The sequence below is a fragment of the Epinephelus fuscoguttatus genome, linkage group LG10 (assembly GCF_011397635.1).
Source record: "Epinephelus fuscoguttatus linkage group LG10, E.fuscoguttatus.final_Chr_v1".
NCBI classification, from domain to species: Eukaryota; Metazoa; Chordata; class Actinopteri; order Perciformes; family Serranidae; genus Epinephelus; species Epinephelus fuscoguttatus.
The window spans coordinates 30,144,704-30,168,131 of record NC_064761.1 but is presented as its reverse complement, the minus strand read 5'-3'; the positions used below and the strand labels follow the sequence as shown (position 1 = coordinate 30,168,131).

Genomic DNA, 23,428 nt, shown 5'->3' with positions numbered 1-23,428 from the left:
GCATAAGAATAAAGAGCTGACCTACTGCATTGTCACAGATACCTGGAGGGTTGGGCTGATAGATCATATTGACATATACATAAATAATGTCTATCCGTTTTTCACTTTAACAGTCATTTGGCTGTGAGTTAAGAAATCAGTAAAACCCTGGAGAACATTTTAAGCCACATCTGAAGCTCCTGAATCAAAGTCGGTCACACTGAGGCCTTTTACCTACACTAAAATTTTACAGAAGTGAAAACAAGGTCATGGACCAGTTGGTGCCTGGTAAAAGGGCCGATATCAGTGCTACACAGCAATAAGAAGATGATATACAGTCACGCCCTGCAGTTTTGCTGTTGTATGTCAATTAAAACTGGAACTAATCAACAAAAGTGGGTGATAGTGATATAGCATGATGCTCAGTGAGATAACTGCAGATGCTTTGTTAGAGACGCCTCATTCAGAGGTTTTACAGACTGTAAAACACGTTCACAATATTGACACAGTTATGTAAAAGACAAAAAAAAGGTAACATTTAATAACTTTCAGCTGCCAGTTACAAACATGACAAACAATGAAACCATTGCACACATGTTATATACTGAGGAATATTTCTCATGAAATGTAAACATATGATATTTTTTATAAAACAGATTTAAAAAAGACTCTCAGCGTACGTCACAGATCAAACAAACAGCCTTTATGATGCAGTCATGCCCCAATTTCATTTTAACGGAGAAGCATGCACAACATTTCGTTTTACAGATCACAGCTCGTCATGTTTCAGTTTGCATGTGCAGCCTCGTAATGTTGTCTGTCGGGTGACGTTTCCTCATGACGAGGAGCATTTATGTATACATCACTCATCTGCCCTTCCTCTCTGGACACTGGATTTTGTAGCCCACCCTGTAGGCCTGCAGGTACACACGGGCCTGGTTTATCCTGAAAGCACACACAAAGCATTTGTTATTATTAAAATTAAACTGTGTTTCCTCCAAGAACCGTCACCTTATCATGGTGGAGGAGTTTGAGTGCCTTAATGACCCTAGGAACTATGCTGTCAGGGGCATTTTGCCCCTGGTAGGGTTTCCCATGGCAGATTGGTTCTGGGCAAAGGGTCAGACGAAGAACTGTTCAAAAGACCCTTCATGATGGATACAAACAAGGACACATGTACCTGGCCCAGAGGGTTACCGGGGCCCCACCCTGGAGCCAGGCCTGGGGTTGGGGCCCGTGGGCGAGCGCCTGGCAGTCGGGCCTTCGCCCATGGGGTCCAGCCGGGCCCAGCCTGAACCGGCTACATGGGCTCGTCCCCCTGCAGGCCCACCACCCGCAGAGGGATCCAGAAGGGTTCGGTGCAATGTGGATTGGGCAGCAGACCAAGGCAGGGGCCTTGGCGGTCCAGTCCTCGGTTACAGAAGTTGGCTCTTGGGACATAGAATGTCACCTCTCTGGCGGGGAAGGAGCCGGAGCTTGTGGAAGAGGTTGAGCGCTACCGGCTAGATATAGTCGGCCTCACCTCGACACATAGTTCCGGCTCTGGAACCCTAGTCCTTGAGAGGGGTTGGACTCTCTCCTCCGCTGGAGTTGCTCCGGGAGAGAGGCGGAGGGCTGGGGTGGGCTTTCTGATAGCCCCCAGACTCTCTGCCTGTACGTTGGGGTTTACCCTGGTAGACGAAAGGGTTGCTTCCCTGCACCTTCAGGTCGGGGAACGGGTCCTGACTGTTGAATGTGCTTATGCACCGAACAACAGTTCAGAGTACCCACCCTTTTTGGAGTCCCTGGGACGGGTGCTGGACAGTGCCCCGACCGGGGACTCCATTGTTCTGCTGGGGGACTTCAACGCTCACGTGGGCAATGACAGCGGGACCTGGAGGGGCGTGAGTGGGAGGAACGGCCTGCCCGATCTGAACCCGAGTGGTGTTCAGTTATTGGACTTCTGTGCGGGTCGCAGTTTGGCCATAACTAACACCATGTTCAAACATAAGGATGTCCATCGGTGCATGTGACACCAGGACAGCCTAGGTCGCAGGTCAATGATCGACTTTGTAGTCGTATCATTTGACCTGCGGCCATATGTTCTGGACACTCGGGTGAAGAGAGGAGCAGAGCTGTCAACTGATCACCACCTGGTGGTGAGTTGGATCAGATGGTGGGGGAAGACGCCACGCAGACCTGGCAGGCCCAAACGAACAGTGAGGGTCTGCTGGGAACGCCTGGTGGAAGAACCCGGCAGCAGTCGTGGAGGCAAAAACTTGGGCGTGGGAGGAGTTCTGTGAGGCCATGGAGGAAGACTATCGATCAGCTCCAAAGAGGTTCTGGCAAACCGTCCGGCGCCTCAGGGGGGGAAGGTGGCAACTTGCTCACACTGTTTACAATAGGTGCGGGGAGCTGCTGACGTCAACTGGGGATATTGTCGGGCGGTGGAAGGAATACTTTGAGGAGCTCCCACCAACACGTGAGGAAACAGAGACGGGGGTCTTGGGGGCGGGTCGTCCAATTTCTGGGGCAGAAGTTGCTGAGGTAGTGAAACAACTCCGAGGCGGCGGAGCCCCAGGGGTGGATGAGATTCGTCCTGGATATCTCAAGGCTCTGGATGTTGTAGGGCTGTCCTGGCTGACACACCTCTGCAACATTGCGTGGACATCGGGGGCAGTGCCTCTGGAGTGGCAGACCGGGGTGGTGGTCCCCATTTTCAAGAAAGGGGACCAGAGGGTGTGCTCCAATTACAGGGGGATCACACTCCTCAGCCTACCCGGTAAGGTCTACTCCAGGGTGCTGGAGAAGAGAGTCCGGTCAATAGTTGAACCTCAGATTGAGGAGGAGCAATGTGGTTTTCGTCCTGGACGCGGAACCGTGGACCAGCTCTTTACCCTCGCCGGGGTGCTGGAGGGGGCATGGGAGTTTGCCCAACCAGACCACATGTGTTTTGTGTATTTGGAGAAGGCTTACGACCGTGTCCCCAGGGGCATCCTGTGGGGGGTGCTCCGGGAGTATGGGGTTGGTGGCCCCTTGCTAAGGGCCATCCAGTCCCTGTACCGAAGGAGCATGAGTCTGGTTCGCGTGGCTAGCAGTAAGTCGGACCTGTTCCCGGTGAGGGTTGGACTCCGCCAGGGCTGCCCTTTGTCACCGGTTCTGTTCATAACTTTTATGGACAGAATTTCTAGGCGCAGCCGAGTGGTGGAGGGTGTCAGGTTTGGTGATGGGAGGATCTCGTCCCTACTTTTTGCAGATGACGTGGTCCTCCTAGCTCCATCGAACAGTGACCTCCAGCTCTCTCTGGGGTGGTTCGCAGCCAAGTGTGAAGCGGCCGGGATGAGAATCAGCACCTCCAAGTCTGAGGCCATGGTCCTCAGCCGGAAAAGGGTGGATTGCCCACTCCAGGTCAGGGGGGAGGTCCTTCCTCAGGTGGAGGAGTTTAAGTATCTCGGGATCTTGTTCACGAGTGAAGGTAGGATGGAGCGGGAGATTGACAGGCGGATTGGGCGGCGTCAGCAGTGATGCAGGCGCTTAACCGGTCCGTTGTGGTGAAGAGGGAACTTAGCCAGAAAGCGAAGCTCTCAATTTACCGGTCGATCTACGTTCCAACCCTCACCTATGGTCACGAGCTCTGGGTAGTGACCGAAAGAATGAGATCTCGAGTACAAGCGGCCGAAATGAGTTTCCTCCGCCTCCCTAGGGAGGTGTTTCGGGCATGTCCAACCGGGAGGAGACCTCGGGGCCGCCCCAGAACACGCTGGAGGGACTACATCGCCCGGCTGGCCTGGGAACGCCTCGGGGTTCCCGCAGAAGAGCTGACGGAAGTGGCTGGGGAGAGGACTGTCTGGGCTTCTTTGCTGAGGCTGCTACCCCCGCGACCCAGACCCGGATAAGCGGAGGACGACGAGTACGAGACGAGTACGAGTACAACGAGTGTTAAAAGTGGGCCTATTGTGCTTTTCCTTATTTTCATTCATATGATGTTACAGTGTCGGATGCTCATATTAAACGTGGCGTAAGTTTCAAATAATGAGTTGAATGTTTGTCAAGTTATCCCTGTGAGCAAAAACCTCAGGCTTCAGATTATTCTGAATACTCTGTTTCCAACTGTATTTTACTCTTTCAAGCTGACGTCTAGTTTATTTCAATGACAGATTGATTACACTGAAAGGATAGCATGATAGGGTGGTTGCCTGGCAACAATACAAAGGTGCAGCAAGCATTTTTTTTACTGGTGGCATTCAATTTTTAAAAAAGGCATTGCGGTGGGCCTCACATTTGTCACAGAGTCATACTCTTACAGTCACTTCCTGGCTGCAATCAAGGCTATTTAAAGGAGGCTGGGACACACTGTTTGACTCCATGGGAGCTATTGGGTGTGACACATGCTCAGTGTAAGTTGGAGGGTTACAGCAGATGGCGCTAGAGATAAAGGGACGTTGCCAGATCAGGCAAGCTCTTTTTTGCCTCGTCTGTGCTCAGCCTGACAAAGCTTTTGGGTACGTCAAATGGATGGCAGCGGATATACAATTTAACATTTGCATTTAGAGTGCATTTGTTTATGGTATTTTATCATTGTAATTGAATCAGTGAATTGTAATTCTCACCCATATCTTTAGATTTCATAGAAAATATTCTGACCCAAGACCAACTGCACCTCAGTGAAACAAATCAATCATCCCTCATATTCTATAATAGTGTGCCAGCTATTGAGCCTTTCAGCAGGAGAAGGCCAGACATAGTTGTACCCCGATAATACGAAGTGAAGTGACACCATGACTTCTCTTTATTTTTTTACCTCCTTAGCTGCAATGACAGTGCAGAGACACCAAGATACAGAAGACCCAGAAACACTGACCAATCAGAACACGCTGGACATTTTGGGAAAGGGGGCCTTAAAGAGACAGGTACTAATGGAGCTTCTCAGATAGGTGATCCAGCACAGTATAAGGACAGTATAAGGAAAAATATAGTTTTTTGAACATTAAAGCGTGTAAACATGTTCTAGTAGAAACCCTAAATACAAGTATGAATAAGCATAATAGGTCCCCTTTAAGTAAATGTGACAAGTGACAAAACGATACAAATAACAAGAACTTCATGAAGTCCAGATCTAGGGGATGTAATAAAAAAAATAAAAAAATTTAAAAAAAGGTTACCTGTATTTTGTGCAGAGCTGAATTCCCAGGGGTCCACAGCGGTCAACATAACTCTCCTTAAATGCCTTTCTTACAGCTCGTGCCATACTGACCACTGTGGTGACCACGGGGCATGTCCTGAAATAGTGTCAGCGCCATAGATGCAACAAGATGTCAATGCATGAGACAACCAACACGACAACATACATGTACAGTTCATTTCAACACAGGTCACACTCTGCCTTCTTATGTACTCCTTCACTTACAGTAGTACACTTTTTCCTCCTTTAAATTATGTCTTTGCATTTGTATCAATATATTGTTGCTAATTAAAGGGGCAAAAAGCGAAATCCTTTCACCGCTAGGTTTGCTGTTGTGCACCGCCTCTCCAACACCCCACCCTACTCGCCTTGTCTGTGCCGCCGAGCACCGCACCATCTCCACGGACTATCACATCCAGACGGTCCCGGTGTTTCTTCCACAGGCTCCGCTTCACTCAGCTTCACTCAGCTGCCCGATATACCCGCTGTCCAAATAACAAACCAGGGCTCGGTGCTCCGGTTAGATCCAAACGGAGAGCCAGGGCTAACGTTAGCTGGGAAGCAAGTGGAGGCTAACTGGCTGTGCTGGCAGCTGAGTGAAGTGGAGCATGAGGAGGAAGCACCGGTTAGCCCCCGCTTTCACTGCAGGCAGATTCACTGGGAACTGCCCATTGGTTCGACAGCCCATTGTTCCGACCATATTAAACTCGTTGTTCCGAAGTCCGTTTCAAAATCATCATGATGCCCTGTGGTTAAGGTCTGGTTAGGTTTAGGCACAAAAACACTTGCTTAGGGTCAGGAAAAGATCATGGTGTGGGTTAAAATGAAAAAGAAAGTGACAAACACATAAGCCGTGAGCCTGCTCCGCCTCAAGCCGGTCGTGGCGCACCATACGCCCGCTGCAAGCCGTTCAACACCGCGGACAGTCGGACTAATGGGATGTCGAACCAATGACATGGACCCGATTCACTCGCCACAGGGGTGAGGAAATAAAACCTAAACAGCCAACTTAGTTTGGCTTAGTTTAGAAGTTAGCGATGTTTTTCACTCACTCTCGGTCTCTGCTGTGTTTAGCTATTTCCCTGCTTTCCTGTTGGCTCCCGGCTCCGGTTCACAGAGAAGAGAGGAATGTTAGCATTAGCTCCCAGAGTTAGCACTAGAGCTACTACGGCTACTGGAGTAACTTACAGCTATGGAGCGCTTCTACCAGCTCTTCTAGTCACACAGCCTCGCCTCCATTTCAGCAAATACATTGCATTTATTACAGGTACCATCATCATTGAAGTAGGCAGGGGATTCACATGAACGTACATGAACGTGCAGCCGGACCGGCTTGTAAACAATGGGCTGGAGATCAACACAGAGAGAGGGTGTGTGAGATCATGCTTTGCAGATGAAATTACACCTCTAGTTCTTCACATAGCAATTTTTTAATTCCTTCAATCTAGAAATGATGAATTTCGCTTATTGCTCCTTTAAGGCTTATTGAATTGAACTGAATTGAACTGAATCAAAAAAAAAAAAGGTGAGCACACTTTATCAGGTGAGAAGCTTCAGCTGGTTGCATTCTGCAATCCTCACTGCTAGATAACACTAAATCCTCCCATGTATTTCAGCAACTTTTCTCAGATAGGAAGCCTTGATGTGTTCCGCTATGGTTAACACAATGCAGTGCAACACAAATATTGAGACCATTTGAACTTTATCTTACCACATAGTTCACAAACATTCAGCCCCTGTAAGGTGTGCCAGAGCTGTATTGATGTTGTTGCAGTTGCCTAATTACATATACAGTACAATTGAAGTTGCTGATTACAGAACAGGTCCTTGACCAGTTGTACTCTGTTGATAACTCTGAACTGTGGCCAGTAGACGGATGTAGATGCTATTTGTGACTCTTTTCTTGTTGTCAGTGTTGTTCATACTTACAATCTCTCACAGCGCAGGCCTGCAGTGCCTTCTGGACAGGTACAGGTGTTGTGAGGACTGCAGGTGGCCCCGTGTTGGCAGGGCGGCACACAGGGGGTGGTCACCGCTGCAGACACACAGCAAGAGTCTTAATGCAAAGTGATGGCAATGAAAGGTCTTTTAAACACACACACAAAAACACACACTTACCCGTTTCACAGAGGCCTCCAGTAAATCCTTTGGCACAGCGGCACCTGTTGAGGCCCACACACACGCCACTGTTCTTACAAGGTTTGTGGCACTGAACCGGCTCTGAGGGAAACAAAAAACAAGCCAACATACAGTAAAGATTATGGAGGAAATTGGTATCTATGGTATCTATTTTTGGTGTTGTTGTTGAAAAAACATTGTGTTATATGAGTTGGAACACCAGTGTGACCTAGTTGCCTTTTTAAAACATCCCGTGACCTAAAAAAATTGGTCAAGACAGGCTGGACTGAACCGAACTGTGTTTGTTTTTAGCGTAGCATGACCCTGACAAGGAAAGGAATCCTCTTTTCTCTATCCCAGAACCCGTTAAAAATTAATTTCAATCGAACGATTAGAAAAACTGGGGTGTTGAACCCTTACTTCAGAGGCATTAATCCAGCAAATTTTTAAAAGATCAACAAACATTCGCTCTCAAATCTGCGCACAGCTGTACTGACTGGCTGCCCAAAGAACTGCAGAGCCTTCAGCAGTAGCTCCCACCCTTACTGGCTTGTGACTGTTGAAAATAAAGCCATGTGTACTGTTTTCAGTATCAATTAATCTGTCTACTGAAGCTTGGTCAGGAAGACAATACTTGATCCTGCTGCCACTCAGATGTCCCTCGATCACAATGTCAGAAAATAGTTCAAATCCAAAGATGACTTGTTTTGTCAAGACCGCAATTATAAACCAAAGACATTGAGTTCACTGTCATATAAGAAAAAGCAGGAAATCTTCACATTTGAGTGACAGCATTTAAAAAAAATCATTTCAATCATTAATTGATTGTCAGAACTGTTCCCTATACATTTGCTCTTGTATAACTTATCTAAGCTTTACTTTGTAGAGGACTTAAGACATAAGATTATACAGTGGGACAAAATCAGGACAAAAAACTGTGTAACAGATATTATTTCTTCCTCAATGTTGTTTTCCCCTGTGGTGTTTGTTGGTATTCTTTGTTTGGGTCCCAAGGGCCAGATTTGCCAGGTACATTTTGTATTTTTCATTCCATTTCGGGTCCATGAAGCCATTTTTAGCTCACAATTTGATGTTCTGAACTCAAGTAGAGAAAAGCTTTTATCTCCTCAAGGGGGAATTTGGCTTACAGACAGCAGACAACCATGATTAACATAGAAAAATACAGCAACTGAAACAAGACAACAATAAACAAAAAAAAACAACAACACACAAGTACTCAGGTTCATGCAAGTGTCACTGTTGTTATCATTGCCAAAAAAATCTACAGAAACCAGCAAAGACAAGATGAAGCCAGAAACCAGGACAACTGTGCTGCATCCACAGCTGGGAACCACCCAGATCCCATTTTGTTTAAAGCGCTCAACAGCTGATGGGAGATCAGCAGTTACTGTAATGCTTCCTCTGGGGAGGTTACACCTGCAGCCTGATGAAGCAAGTTCAACTCACTATGTAAACGGTGCTGGAAGCCGAGAGCAAATTCTGCACCTCATCAAAGTGAAAGCCATCAGAATTCATATACTCTTATTCATTTATGTTTTCAGTTTTGTATAAATTAGCACAAGCAGGGCCATTTCTCTTGACTTTTACTCTGACAATGATATGTTATTGATAGTAATATTGCTTTATAGGTTTTTACTGAAATACAGTTTTGGTTTTTTTTGAGTGCATGGACTACTTGCTATGTTCCTACATTTATGTTATGAAGCTCAGCATAAGTTCAGTGCGGAAGACTTTTTTTTATGCTAGATCCATTCACAGTTGTCTCTCTATCCCACTCCCACTGCTCCCACCAATCAGCTGACTATGGACATTCCCTGTCCTAGTTAGCCATCAAACTTTGTCACAGTCACAGTCACAGTCTTCAGCCATTCATGTTGCTGCTGCCAACCTTTTAATCTGTCCTCTCCTGTCAGCTGTCATTTTAGTCAGAATTGTCATGCCCTCCTCCAACCCATTCACCTCCAGTCACCTTATCCAGAGCCCAGGACAAGCTCATCAAAAGCCCATTTCTCTTCAGAGAGCTCCTAACTTTGTCCTAGCATAGGAGTGATTTAGGAAAGTTCTCAAAGTGAGTGAGGAGGAGGTGGGGTTGACCCTGTTGTTAGGTATGATGCATTCTTTTAACAGATGTGATTGGTTGTCACACACACACCCATTTGTGACCCGGCAAGGTGTGGACACCCAGTGGACATGAAATGAGCTGCTGACTGTGAAAGTGTTGTCATTGTTACTGTGATCACTCTGCTGATGGAAGGTTGAGACAGACACAAGTCATCACTGCTGCACAGATGCATTTTTCCAGGCACTGTATAAGTAATTCCTCATTTGAACTTCATGAATCAGCCATTCCTTTGCCATTATAATGACGTGAACTGCTCTACCTCATGTCCACCTCTACTGAAATTTGATCTCCTTCATGTTACCATGGTCATTTCACAGCCTGTCAGTCACTCGTGTCTCTGTTAGTCCATTTATAAACATAATGTTACACACATTGTAATACTGCATATTACTAATGCAATACAAGTTATATTTAGGGATGTGACACCGTCAGCACAGAATGCTGAGGAAGAGTATACTTTCTAATTTGCCAGAACCTGTCATGATGACAAATGCGGGCTCAGCCAATTTGCATAAAATCAAACCAATTTAAGCTGGTACACCGGACCAGGACGACAAACCGAAAATTGACCCAACTCAGGTTAGTGTTATCTCACCTATCTGGCAACGAGCTCCTTGCCATCCACCGCTGCATATACATTTGTTGACATCCACACATCTTCCCCCATTTTGGCAGGCGGGAGTGCACAGGGCTACAGAACACACACACACACACACACACACACACACACACACACACACACACACACACACACACACAGAGGTAGGTCTATGATATGACACTTGGTGGTATAAACATAAAGACGATTATAAAAACTTTTAAGACAATTTTTAAATGTTGCCTTTTTGTTTTCCAACTCATATTTTACCAGGCAGTGCTGCTAACAAGTATGGAGGCAGGGACATAAAAATGACTAGCTATCCCCCAGAGGTACCTGCATGCCGGGTATAACTCATGCCAGATGTGGTGGTGGTTTTGGTACTCACGCAAGAGGCACTGAGGGCCGGTGTAGTCAGACGGACACTGGCAGGTATCGGGCCCCACACAGCGACCACCGTTAGCACATGGCAGCTCACACACCGCTGAGACAGAGACAGAAAGTGACAATGTTGTAACTGCTTATGCAATAGTGTTTTTTTTTTAGTAGTGTTTCTACAGTGTTTGCTTGTACAGAAGTGGGACAAGTATTCATTGCCCCATACCCAGGTTAACACAGACTGTGTCCTTGATTCAATTTACAGATTTCTTTGGGTTTGAATATTGTTGGAAACATTTTGGATAATGTAAGTGCACAACTCAAAAAAATAGCAAACATTTGTCTTGTTGTTTTTAGACATTTTAATACTGAAAAGTGACACATTATATCTGAACATCTGGTGTACCTGTGTGGCAGCCTGCTCCGGTCCAACCAGGAGGACACAGACACTTGTTCCAGCGCATGCATGTACCTCCATGAGCACAGGGTGGGGAGCACATGGCTGAAATACACAATCAACATCCATTTCATGCAGCACCAGCAAAAAACTGTGACACTGACATAGTACAGTCACATATATGTTATCAATGTACGTCAGTCAAAGTTTGTACCTGAGCAGCCTAGTCCAGGGTAACCTGGAGGACAGTCACAGCTGTTTGGGGCCACACACACTCCATAGTTCTGACAGGGAGGGTCACACACAGCTGGAAACACAGAGAAGTTAATGTGCATAATTTAGAATTTACTACCTCTTAATAAACAAGATTAAAGCAGTTCCTTTTGCTTCTACTTGTCTGCAAGATTCATCCTGAGCGACATATTAGATGTTTGATGTTTGACTCACGCTGGCACTTGGTGAGGTCATCAGTGCGTATGTCATACCCCTCTCTGCAGGTGCAGTTAAAGCTACCAGGATGGTTCACACAGAGCTGCTCACAGCCTCCCTTTGTGAAGTCCCCGCACTCATTCACATCTTATGACAAAAGACAGTGGGACAATTAAACAGACTAACATTTCAAAACAGCCAAACAATCTATGAGACAGCCTGTGTATTTCCCTTTAAACTTATCATTTGAGAGGATCTGGCCACAGCAGAAACATTCAAAGTCATCAGATAAATATTTAAAATGTCTGCACTTCCTTTTAACCCATCTGATGTGATTTCTTTTAATGAATACTATCCAGCCTGGCAAGTGCAAAATGAATGAAAAGTTAACTGCATCCATTTAAACCATCCCTTTAAAATACAGTGCAATGTATAAATAAATAGCTTAATTTCCAGGACTAAATATGCACAATCAGAGCCCACAGTGTGAACTCATCAGCAAAGGTGGCAGCGAGAACAGAAAATCAAGTCTCACCCACACAGCTCCTCTGGTCCTCGCCCAGCTTCCAGCCTTCTCGACAGCTACAACGGACCTGGCCCTCTGCCCTCACGGTACATATGTGGTCGCAACCACCATTTCTCAGCTTGCAGGATGTGACATCTGTTCAGGTAAAAAAAAAAAAATAACATGTGAACACTTAATATTTACAGATTATAACAATGTTTTGGGCAGAGCTGAAAAGATTGATTTGTTTATTGATAGAATAATACATTTTTCAAACAAAAATGCCCAGCACTTCTGCATCTTATAATCCAGCAAACTGAATATCTTTAGTGTTTTGGACTTTTGGATTTGAGATTTATTAGATGGATTAATTGATATTGAAAGTAATCATTAGTTGCAGCCCTCATTTTGGGCGACTGAACTGTCAAATTATTGGACATGTTTAAAAAAAGACAGATCATGAATTAAAAAGTATTCTTTTTCTCAAAAATGCTGGCCCTATATATAATTAGTTAAAACTATTTTAATTTTACAATTTTAATCCTAAATTTATCTGATAATTAGAGAGACCACAATAGAAGGTATACCCAGGTACTATTGTACAAGAATAGAATATATATTCTGCCATATAATTGTTGTCTGCGGGCCATTTTTTGAAACTGTGATATCAGGACTACAGTGAGATCATAAAAAACAAAAAATTAAAGGGAACCTACGTACGATACTGTGCTCATTTTCAGGTTCATACGCGTATTTTGGGTTCCTACTAGAACATGTTTACATGCTTTAATGTTCCAAAACACTGTTTTCCTCATACTGTCTGTGCTGTACTAACTGTGGATGCATAAAGAGAACCAGATAAAGTGTTTGAGCTGGGGCCTCGTTAATTCCTATGAAAGATGCTCAGTGGCACATGAAGCCAAAAAAGTTCAACTCCCTGGGTGTATAATTTCCCAGATCTTCTGCATCATCAGGCCCATAGAGCAAGCAAAATTTAGACTTTCGTGAGCCGAGCAGCCAATCTCCGATTTCGCTCTATGCTAACTCGAGTGAGAATAAAACTGAATTATTTGTGTGGCTTTTCTAGACTTTCAAAATGTCATCAGACTAAATGGATCAAATCAAGACAGTGAAATTAGTAATTTAGTAAACACTGTGATGAGAAACGTACTGCTGCAGGTGAGGTTGTCTGTGTCTAGCAGCAGAGGCGGAGGGCAGTGGCAAGTGTGTCCTCCTGGAGTGTTGGTGCAGGTGTGAGAGCAGCCGCCTCTTTGGAGTTTACATTCATCAATGTCTGAGCACATACAGACACACACACAGAGAAAAACGCACACATACACACACACACACACACACACACACACATACAGATACACACAGAGACACACGGTAAACAACTTTTTTTTTAAAGACCATTGCTGTGCTGTACAACAGATTACTAACTGCAACTGGCTTTCACATCTCACTAATCCTTCAAAAATGCACCCTTAGGACATTCACTTATATCTGGGCAGAAAAGATGCACACACAGAAAGTGAGATAACATATTCATGGCCGTTTTTGTCTCTGCTGCAGCCTGTTTAAATGAGTAGGTAAACAGCAGTGAGGAGTCAAAGTGTGTCGGTGAGTGACTGACCCACACAGGTGTGTCCATCAATGTGCAGCTGGTAGCCCGGCCTGCAGGAGCACTGGAAAGACCCCTGAGTGTTGACGCAAATGTGCTCACAGGTCCCATTCAGTGCCAAACACTCATCCACATCTGGAGGGATCAGAGACATTTTGATAACTCTTCTCTAATGACACATCACAGCTTGTTCAGACTTTAGTCACATATTTGCAATTCATTTTAGCACTTGTATCAACAAGCTTGGAGGACCAGGTGAGTGGGGTTTGCAACAGAGAACGCTATAATTAGAGGCGGCTTGTTTAGATCAATGGAACTAAAACTGGAATTGGTGTTTGAGGATGATGTACTGGAGAAAGATGGCCCCTGTGATGATGGGACGCCATCCTACCTTGGTGCAACATGGGGATTACAGCTCATTTTGAATGCAAAATGTAATTTTTTTCAGAGGGTTCAAACGTAATTATAATTGGTTACAATGTCTCCGCTTTGTAGTGATATTTCAAACTCCTGTTCCCTCACGCAGCCCAGTTGTGTAGAATCACACTGCGTCTCCTTCCTCTGCTAGACTCACTGTTTTCCCCCAATTCCAGTCTTTCTGCTAACCTAACCCGTTCCAATTATGTTCCAAATGCAAAAAATAATAATAATACAATGGTGGATTTCTTCTCTAAATGAACTCATAACCATAAGCAACTCTTTTCTGATCAATATACTTTATCATGTGTTATTTCTGCTGTACGTTCCAATGGATGGAGAATCTGAATGTAAATAACCACCTAATAGTAAAAATTATTGAAAATAATTGGTCTTAAAAGACCTTTTTTAAACAAAGAACACAAATGTATTTATTTTTCATGGATGCTTAACTAATATCAATGAATAAAGCAATGCTTTAAAACAGTCTGCATACATATTTTGTGTTGTGTTTGCCATCACAACTCAAAATATCCTTAACTTCTGAAGGACCTCCAAAAAAACAATGTTCAAAACCTCCTGAGATGAATATTGCATGTAAGTAATCCACAGGATGCATTAAAAGATGATCAGAAAAACAAATCAGAACAGCATTTCCCTATTTTCCACATTTAATTTTCCAGTGACACTTGGATCCTCCGTCCGTTCTGTTCATTCTGTGTAAAAGCTGTGAAACCTTTGTATGATATTTTATATATTATACTGAGATATTTTGATATCTCATGTTTACTTTAAACACAGTTTAAACATAAATTATGTACGTTAACAATATGATAAATAGATTAAAATATGCCTTGAGCTTCCTCCTTGCCTCCACGGCTGTTAAATTAAAGCTGGGACATGCTCTCTGACCCCCTGGTACCTAGGGTTTTGGAACTTCTGGTTCCAAAGGTACCATACTGGAAGTATGGGGGCTTTTGTCTCCTGGTTCTAGCTTCATACACTGAACAAAAATATAAACTCAAAAGTTTTGTATTTTGTAAAGGATCCAATAAGCTTCTTTTCCTATGCACAAAAAGGGCTGAGCTGTCTCTTTGTTCACAAATTTTGCCAACATAATCCATAATCCACAATCCATCTGACAGGTGTGGCATATCAAGATGCTGATTAAACAGCATGATTACTACACAGGTGTGCTTTGGGATGGTCACAATAAAAGACCACACTAAAACGTGCAGTTTTATCACACAACACAATGCCACGGATGTTGCAAGTTTTGGAGAAGCGTGCAGTTGACATACTGACAGCAGCACTGTTTGTTAGAGCTGTTGGCCGTGAACTGGATGTTCATTTCCCTACCATAAGCCATCTCTGGTGTTGCCTAATCACACTGTTTAATCAGCATCATGTCAGGGGGACAAAGTGCTCACTATTACAAATGTAAACAAATTTGTGAACAAAAACAGAACTAAGCTTTTTGTGTGAAGAAAAAAAAACTATTACATATTTCATTTCAGCTCGTGAAAAATGGGAGCTAAACCAAAAGTGTGTATATATTTTTGTTCAGTGTTTCACAAGGGTGGTACAGATCTTCTCGTCTGACTCATGGCAAGAAGCTAATGTGCATATTTCTATTCCCTTCATCACACTAAGTTGTTGTGACTGGATCAACACCCTGCTCCTGAGCTGTGTTTTACCTGTGCAGTTGAGTCCATTCTGGTCCAGCTGGTAGCCTGAGGCACACTGGCAGCTGTACCGTCCCGGTTCGTTGGAGCAGTTGTGTTGACAGTGGCCGTTGTTTAGAGCACACTCATCAATGTCTGTAAACAAGGACAACCCCGAAGGACTGGTGTCTGGTCACTGCTGTGTGCCCAAGTGCTGCTGGCACATGCACGTAATCATTTGCATCACACAAGCATCACTGGCAGACCCTTAGTGATACTGAGCACTACTGATGTGGGAAACACACACACTGCTTACCCACCAAAACAAGAGTGTCCATCTCCGTTGAAGCCCTGGTAGCACTGGCAGAAATAGGAGCCAATGATGTTGCCACAACGAGCGTTGGTGTCACACCCGTGACCACCTGATGCACACTCATTCTCATCTGGAAGAGACCAAACACAGATTTATTTTAACAGCCAGGTCCAAAACTCAGTTCATTTCCATTCAATAATCATTATTCTGCCACTGGGAATCATTTTAATGGAAGGCATAACAGCGAGCATTAAAACACATGCACACAAGGAAGCTGACCCGTCTACAGGAAACAGATTTTTCCGTGGAGGGACGTCGGTGCTAATTGCTTACCTTCGCAGTGTGTGCCGTTTCCCCGGTAACCCGGTCGACAAACACACTTGTAGCTCCCAAGCGTGTTCTCACACACACCTCGACCATCACACACCGCAGGACTCTCTGTACATTCATCCACATCTGGGACAGAGAAAGAGATTTTTACAAACACACAGTACATACATCTTTCCATTCACTTGTTGCTCTGACATCATTTGCAACAAAACATTTTATTGCTGATTAAAAAGCAACCGCTGTGAATGCACCCCTTTAATTTAAGTCACTGAATCATTTACATGTCACCAAACCCTAATCAAGTCTTTATTAAGCACAACTCATTAAAATCTTGTCCCTGAGACACTATGAGGAGCTGCTGTAGAATATAAAGGCTCAGACACACCAAATCAAACTTCGAACCTGACGAAAGCAGACTGTTGCGTCGCTTCATGTTGCCTATGTCTCTGCCAAAAAGTTGCACTTGAACCCACTGCAAAGACTAAAGCCAACAGCCGACTAGCATGTACATTCTGTGCCCATGTGAGCGGAAATAACTCTAGCGGCAGGGGGAAGTTGCCTGTATCAATTATCGACAGCACAGATTCAAGGTGCCAGTTAAGGGTAGTTTGCATTGATTTAACTTCTTCTTGACTTTAGCTGTTTGTTTGCTTTCCTCACTTCCAGTTCTCCTTTTGTGCGCTGAGATGAACTGCCAGACGGAGTGATTTCACTTACCAACGGACTCTGCCATCTCTGAGATAGATTCAATATGCTGAATCAGCCAAAAACGGCTGACAAGGGCCAACAAGGGCCAAGTAGTACCAAGAGTACAAGACACACCGCAAAAACTAAGGCAACAGATGCCCATTAACACTGATTGATGGCGGACCGTTGGCTCGGTTGTCCAACTCCACATTAAATACTTTTACATAGCAGTTAAAAATAATAATCATGGAAATCGTAGTAAAATATGGGTAAAAGGGATTGACCTTTTCCAAACACTCCAAACTTTGCTCATGATTTGATTGTTTCTTTGACATTTTAACCTCTCATAAAGCAAGCAGCATGTGTTAAACACAGAAAGCACATCATACCTTGACACACGGTGTAGTTTGGACACACAGGACCTGGGACCAGAAGTGCAGCAGAATCACAGATAACACAAGGGAGATGTGAGGACAAAGTATTGGGAAGATTCCAGGGGACAAGGGAGGAAATTAGTCATTAATGCAAAGGTGAAAGAGCAGAGACAGGAAACAAAAACAAAAAGTGACAATGCAGGCAAGCAGCAAAGCAGCAGATTAAGCTCTCTATTCCTGCAAAGCCTTCCTTCCTGTCAGCAGAAGTTATTAAGTCTGGGGCAACTCAAGTGAAGTATGAGAAACTCACAACACCAGAACAAATCTGGTCATCAGCCTCATCCAGCTGTAGTGAACCTTAACAGCAGACTTACCAACACAGGCGGGGGCCTCTGCTCTAAACCCTGGCCGGCACTGGCACACGAAGCTGCCGGGAGTGTTCACACACACGTTGCCAAGCTCACGGCGACACTGCTCCTCGAAGCTGCACTCATCCACGTCTACAGAGAGGAGAAACCAAGAACTATAATAAGGAGCTTTCACTTGGATTATACAGGTGTGACAACACTCAAACATCCTCTCAGAGTCCTTGGGGAAACATTTTACCTTTACTACCTCAGCACACTCGCTCTACATGCTAGATAAAATGCTTCTGATCTTTTATTGTACATCTACATTCCAAAGTCATGCACACCAGATGTTAACATGAGCCTCACCTACACAGCTTTGTCCATTTAGAGCCATTACATATCCTGCAGGGCACGAGCAGCTGAAGGAGCCAGGGGTGTTTCTGCATTCAGCGTCACCCTGACAGGCCTGCAGACCCGTCACCGCAGCCAGAGCACACTCGTCTACGTCTGTAACACCCATATGACACACATGCATTATGACCATACTACACAAGGCTGGAATGGTACACATAATCATCTCTCCTTCCAGCATGGTCTCACACTCACACACACACACACACACACACACACACACACACACACACACACACAGAGCACATTCCCTCCGCCTCTCTCTCTCACACACATAACTGACGAACCCTGGCACCCTCCAGCACCCATCAGGTAACCACGGAGACAGCTACACGAGTAAGAGCCGGGGGTATTAGTGCAGCTGGCATGGAGACCACATGGTCCTGGCCCCTTTCCATCACACTCATCAACATCTGTTGGGTAAAGAGAAGATAATACATTGCATCTAACTGACATCACTGTATGCAGCTTATCATATAACAGGTGCTACATGTGGTATACTGATGGATATAATTTCAAATAGCATTAAAATATCAAATGTGTAATTGTTGTAAAGACAGCAGATAATAGTTGAGACGGGTGGTCGCCTTTTTCTAAAGACTAGTCCTGTTACTCACCCTCACATTATGGAAATCTCCTGTGTCACTTATTTAAATATTGAGACTTAGAAGACACAAAGTTTGGATATTATTTACATAATTGGAGCCCTTGGGAAACAAATCACAAATGTTTTTCTTCTCAAAACTGATATTTCTTAATGTCTTACAACCATGAATGAATTACTGAGTGGACCCACCGGGCACAGGCCCAGGTGCCTTAAGTGTCCGGGCCCCTGGCCTTCACAAAATGTCACTCACATTAACACATACCAGCCTGGAATACTTACAACGACAACAAAAGGCACAAACAGACTCTGAAGGGCCACAAACCAATACAAAGAGACACAAAAAACACCACAGCAAGATAGGAACAAGACATAAACTAACGACAGAAAGGGCAGAACAACCACAGACAAAATGACCACAAAAATGATGCAAAATTGCCTTCAAGAAACAAATTGCAAGACACAAATCAACCAAAAACTACACAATTACCTCATAGAGACAAAACGTTATTTCAAAGAGACACAAAACAACTATGAAGAGACACAAAACAACTACAAAGAGACACAAATCAACTATGAAGAGACACAAAACAACGATGAAGAGACACAAAACAACTACAAAGAGACACAAATCAACTATGAAGAGACACAAAACAACTATTAAGAGACACAAAACAACTACAAAGAGACACAAAGCAATCACAAAGAGACACAAAACAACCTCAAAGAGACACAAAACAACTAGAAAGAGACAAAAAAATACCACAAAGAGACACCAAATTACCTCAATGAGACACAAAACAACTAGAAAGAGACACAAAACAACTAGAAGAGACACAAAGCAATCACAAAGAGACACAAAACAACTATAAAGAGACACAAAACAACTATTAAGAGACACAAAGCAATCACAAAGAGACACAAAACAACTATAAAGAGACACAAAACAACTATTAAGAGACACAAAGCAATCCCAAAGAGACACAAAACAACCTGAAAGAGACACAAAACAACTAGAAAGAGACAAAAAATACCACAAAGAGACACCAAATTACCTCAAAGAAACACAAAACAACTACGAAGAGACACAAAACAACTATGAAGAGACAAAAAAATACCACAAAGAAACACAAAACAACCTCAAAGGGACGCAAAACAAATATAAAGAGACACAAGACAACTACAAAGAGACACAAAGCAATCACAAAGAGACACAAAACAACTATAAAGAGACAAAGCAATCACAAAGAGACACAAAACAACTACAAAGAAATACAAAACTAGAAAGAGACACAAAACAACTATGCAGAGACACAAAATTACCTCAAAGAGACACAAAACTACTAAAAAGAAATGCAAAACAACTAGACAGAGACACAAAATTGTCACAAAGAGACACTAAATTACCACAGACACTAAATTACCCCAAAAAGCAATAAAATCACCTCAAAGAGACACAAAACAACTACAGAGAGATGCCAAACAATCAGAAAGAGACACAAAACAACTAGACAGAGAAACAAAATTACCACAAAGAGACACAAAACAACCAAAAAATACACAATAACCTCATGGAGACAAAAAGTTATCTCAAAGAGAAACGAAGCAACTACAGAAAAGCAGCAAAATCACCACAAAGTCTTTGTATTTTGCTCCTGTGTAGAAGAGGTGATGGGGCCCTCTGCAGGTCTGTGCCCAGGGGCCCATTATCTCATAGTCTGCCCATGTTTATAACACGTCCAGTGGACATCAAGTGAGTCTTTTCCACAAAATGTACTATACAGTTCAGAATATTTACATGATGTTGTGTTTTGTTTGGCTGTGTGTTATTGCTGAATTCCTGCAAAAAAAACTAGCTGTAAATAGTTTAAAAAATGCAGAGCAGACACTGCCCACCGTTCTTATCACCAGCTGCATCATTTGTTTAATTACACTTATTTCCCAAACTGAACTCAGTACTGATTTATTGATGTTCCAGTGTAACACATGGCACCGTCAGTTAAACACCTGGTACTGTCGCTGCTTCTGTCCCTCCTCACCTTTGCACCCTGCAGCCCCCTCCAGACTGAAGCCCACAGGGCAGGTACAGTTGTCACTATCCTTTACCAGTCCAGATGGACAGCCACAGCCTGTGCTGTTCTCCAGAAACACCTGGTTTCCTGGACACTGGGGAGGAAGACTGGGGCTCGGGGAAACTGTGGTGGTCAAGGGAGCTGCTACTGTAAAAGAGACAAAGAGGGTAATTTTGAGAGAAACTGAAGGGCAAAAGAGAACAGTGCAACAGCCAGTATCCTCACCTGTGGTAGTTGAGGGAGCTGCTGCTGTAAAAGAGACAAAAGGGGTAATTTTAGGAGAAATCTGAAGGGCTAAAGAGAACAAAGCAACAGCCAGTATCCTCACCTGTGGTAGTCAAAGGAGCTGCTGCTGTAAAAAAAAAAAAAAAAAAAGACAATAAAGGTAATTTTGGGAGAAACTGAAGGGCAAAAGAGAGCGCAGCAAGAAACAAAAATCCTTACCTGTAGTAGTCAAGAGAGCTGCTGCTGTTAAAAAAAAAAAAGACAGAGAAGGTAATTTTAGGAGAAAGAGAAGGGCAGAAGAGAACAATGTAACAGCCAGTATCCTCACCTGTGGTAGTCAAAGGAGCTGCTGCTGTAAAAAAAAAAGACACAAAAGGGGTAACATTAGGAGAAAGTGAAGGGCAAAACAGAACTCAGCATCAGCCAAAATCCTCACCTGTGGTAGGTGCATGGGTCTGTGTAGTTTCACTGAGATTTCCAATGGCATTTTCGGTCACCTCACTCTAAAACAGGAGAAACCAACTGTTTAATCCATGCACATCACATCCAACAAGGACATTTCCAACCTGGAAAACAAAACACTTTCATCTCCAAGTGTGGAGGATTTTCTTGGTCACTGGCCTGGCTCTTGGCGAGCTCCTCCTCTGTGTGTTTCAGGACTTCATTTTCCTCAGGGCTGTTCAGAGGCTCGGACACAGACAAAACCAGCAGCAGGGCTGAGAGGAGAGTCCTGAGGTGAGTCATCACCTGGATCTGTGAGGAAAGGAGGAGACAGCAGGCCAAAGACAAACAGCTCAGAGTGTTTAATAATGCAGAAAATGACCTGAACTTTGGGTGGAACTTTAGAGCATGAGACAATAAAAGTGAATGAGTGTGGTATGAATTGTGTGCAGCAGTCCCAGCAGCTATACAGTGCATGTCTGGGCAGGCAGAACAACACAGGGGTAAGAGCACCCTGTTATTAAGTTCACATCTCCCCCCTGGGCTGTCTGTGCAGAACAAAAGAAACAGCAGCTGCAGCACAGCTTCATGCTTTAGATACAGTAAATTTCAAAATGTAAAAAGCAGCGGTGCTTATGGAAAACATCTACTACAATTTAAAAAAAAAAAAAAAGAAAATCATAAATGCTTCCGCGGGACTATCTTATAGAGTAAGAAGCGACACACAAGCTAAGTAAAAGTGAAACAAACTAAGCCGACTTACCGGGTTAGATCTACTCGCGCGTATGAACGGGCTCGTGTCACCAGGAAATAGACGGCGACAGCGTCCAGATGTTCAAAATGCTCCTCTTATCTTCTCCAGATGCGGACTCGTGCAGCCGCCAGCCAGCCCTGTGTCAGTCTGGGGGGCTGAGCGCTATAACTTACAGCAGTGACTCCACATCCTGTCCAGGGACTCTGCACTTCCCATTCCTCAAATCCCAAAGCACCGCTAAAGAGAGTCAGCAGGCAGGCAGGCAGGCTGCTCCGTGATGTGGCCCTGCTGTGAACCCTGACATCAAGGTCATAAAGCAGTCAGGAGTCAGGAGGCTCGGTCAGCCAGGGAACATGGGAGGTCAAAGAGACTCCAAGAGCGAGTTCATTAGGTGAAGAGACTGCTTATAACATCAAGGCTGATGGTGAAAACATCTGGGGGTTTTTGTGACAGCATGTTTGGGTGGAACTTTACTTCAGGAAGTTTAGAGTGAATTCAGAAGAGGGTATTTTCCCAGTGGGCTTCATAATTGAATACTCTATACATTGTATATGTGTTCATGTATACAACACTGAGTCATAGCTTTATCTATGAAGCATCTGTGTGACAGTGGTGGGAAGTAGTACAATTTTGAGGCAGTTGTACATCAGCATTTCCATTTTATGTTACTACTATTTCTACTCCACTACATTTCACTTTCACTTTTAGTGAAAAGAATATCTATTAGCTGAAAACATGTGAAACTCTTTGGCCCCTAGAGATGGTATGCTTTAAGGTGGGTGATGAATCCATAGTCAAATGGGGACCCCTTGGGGTCTAGACGCTGGTGGTGGCAGAGGTGGTGAAGATAAGACGGACTCTGGATATGATGGCTGAGAGAGATCGTGGCAAAGTTTGATTTTATAACTAGGAGAGTGAACACCTATTGTCAGCTGATTAGATTATAATGTATTATAATATACCTAGGTTAAGCCACCCAGCGTATTGAGCAATTTAAATTAGCTCCACCTTTAACAGCTGCAACATGAAAGTGATGAAACATGCATGTATCAATAATTATAATTCAACTTATGCTTCTGAAAGGGGTCATTTTGCATAATGAGTACTTTTAATTTTGTTACTTTATTAATATTCAAAAGCTTGCCTGGGACCACACCTTTGAATCCGCCCACTCTACTGAGTCTAAAGATTAAGTGAGTGAGCTTTTTCACTGATTGAATGTTTTGTAGCCGCCAGCTGATATCTTTATTTTGTGAAAGAGGTTGCAGAGAGCCATAATGAAGCTGAATTGACATTTTTACGCCTTAACTTTAACAAGAACAAGAGATTAGAACACCACAGAGGCACAAGAAGCTCGCCTGGGTCCAGACCTTTGAATCTACCCTCTCCACTTAGTTCAAGTTGACCGATTCTGAAGATGAAATGATGGGAATAGAGTTGACAGTTCTGTCTGA

At 43.9% G+C, this 23,428-nt stretch overlaps 1 protein-coding gene across 2 annotated transcripts; it reads right to left on the bottom strand.

Moving 5' to 3' along the window:
- Positions 1–566: 566 nt before the first annotated feature.
- Positions 567–22,120, bottom strand: si:ch211-221n20.8 (latent-transforming growth factor beta-binding protein 4). Of its 2 annotated transcripts, XM_049587796.1 has the most exons (27): positions 21,984–22,120; positions 21,401–21,532; positions 21,216–21,282; positions 21,108–21,131; positions 20,999–21,022; positions 20,883–20,906; positions 20,780–20,803; positions 20,522–20,701; positions 18,166–18,291; positions 17,834–17,974; positions 17,492–17,617; positions 17,133–17,165; positions 16,060–16,182; positions 15,734–15,856; positions 15,447–15,569; positions 13,345–13,467; positions 12,880–13,002; positions 11,739–11,864; positions 11,222–11,350; positions 10,989–11,081; positions 10,784–10,879; positions 10,388–10,483; positions 9,997–10,092; positions 7,259–7,360; positions 7,070–7,175; positions 5,121–5,237; positions 567–924 (listed from the first exon to the last, which is right to left on the bottom strand). In XM_049587796.1, exons 2-27 carry the CDS (start codon positions 21,521–21,523, stop codon positions 846–848), a joined length of 2,547 nt encoding a protein of 848 aa, XP_049443753.1. In that variant the 5' UTR covers positions 21,524–21,532; positions 21,984–22,120; the 3' UTR covers positions 567–845. The 2 variants fall into 2 exon arrangements, with proteins under 2 accessions (XP_049443753.1, XP_049443754.1); XM_049587797.1 differs by lacking the exon at positions 17,133–17,165.
- Positions 22,121–23,428: the final 1,308 nt, after the last annotated feature.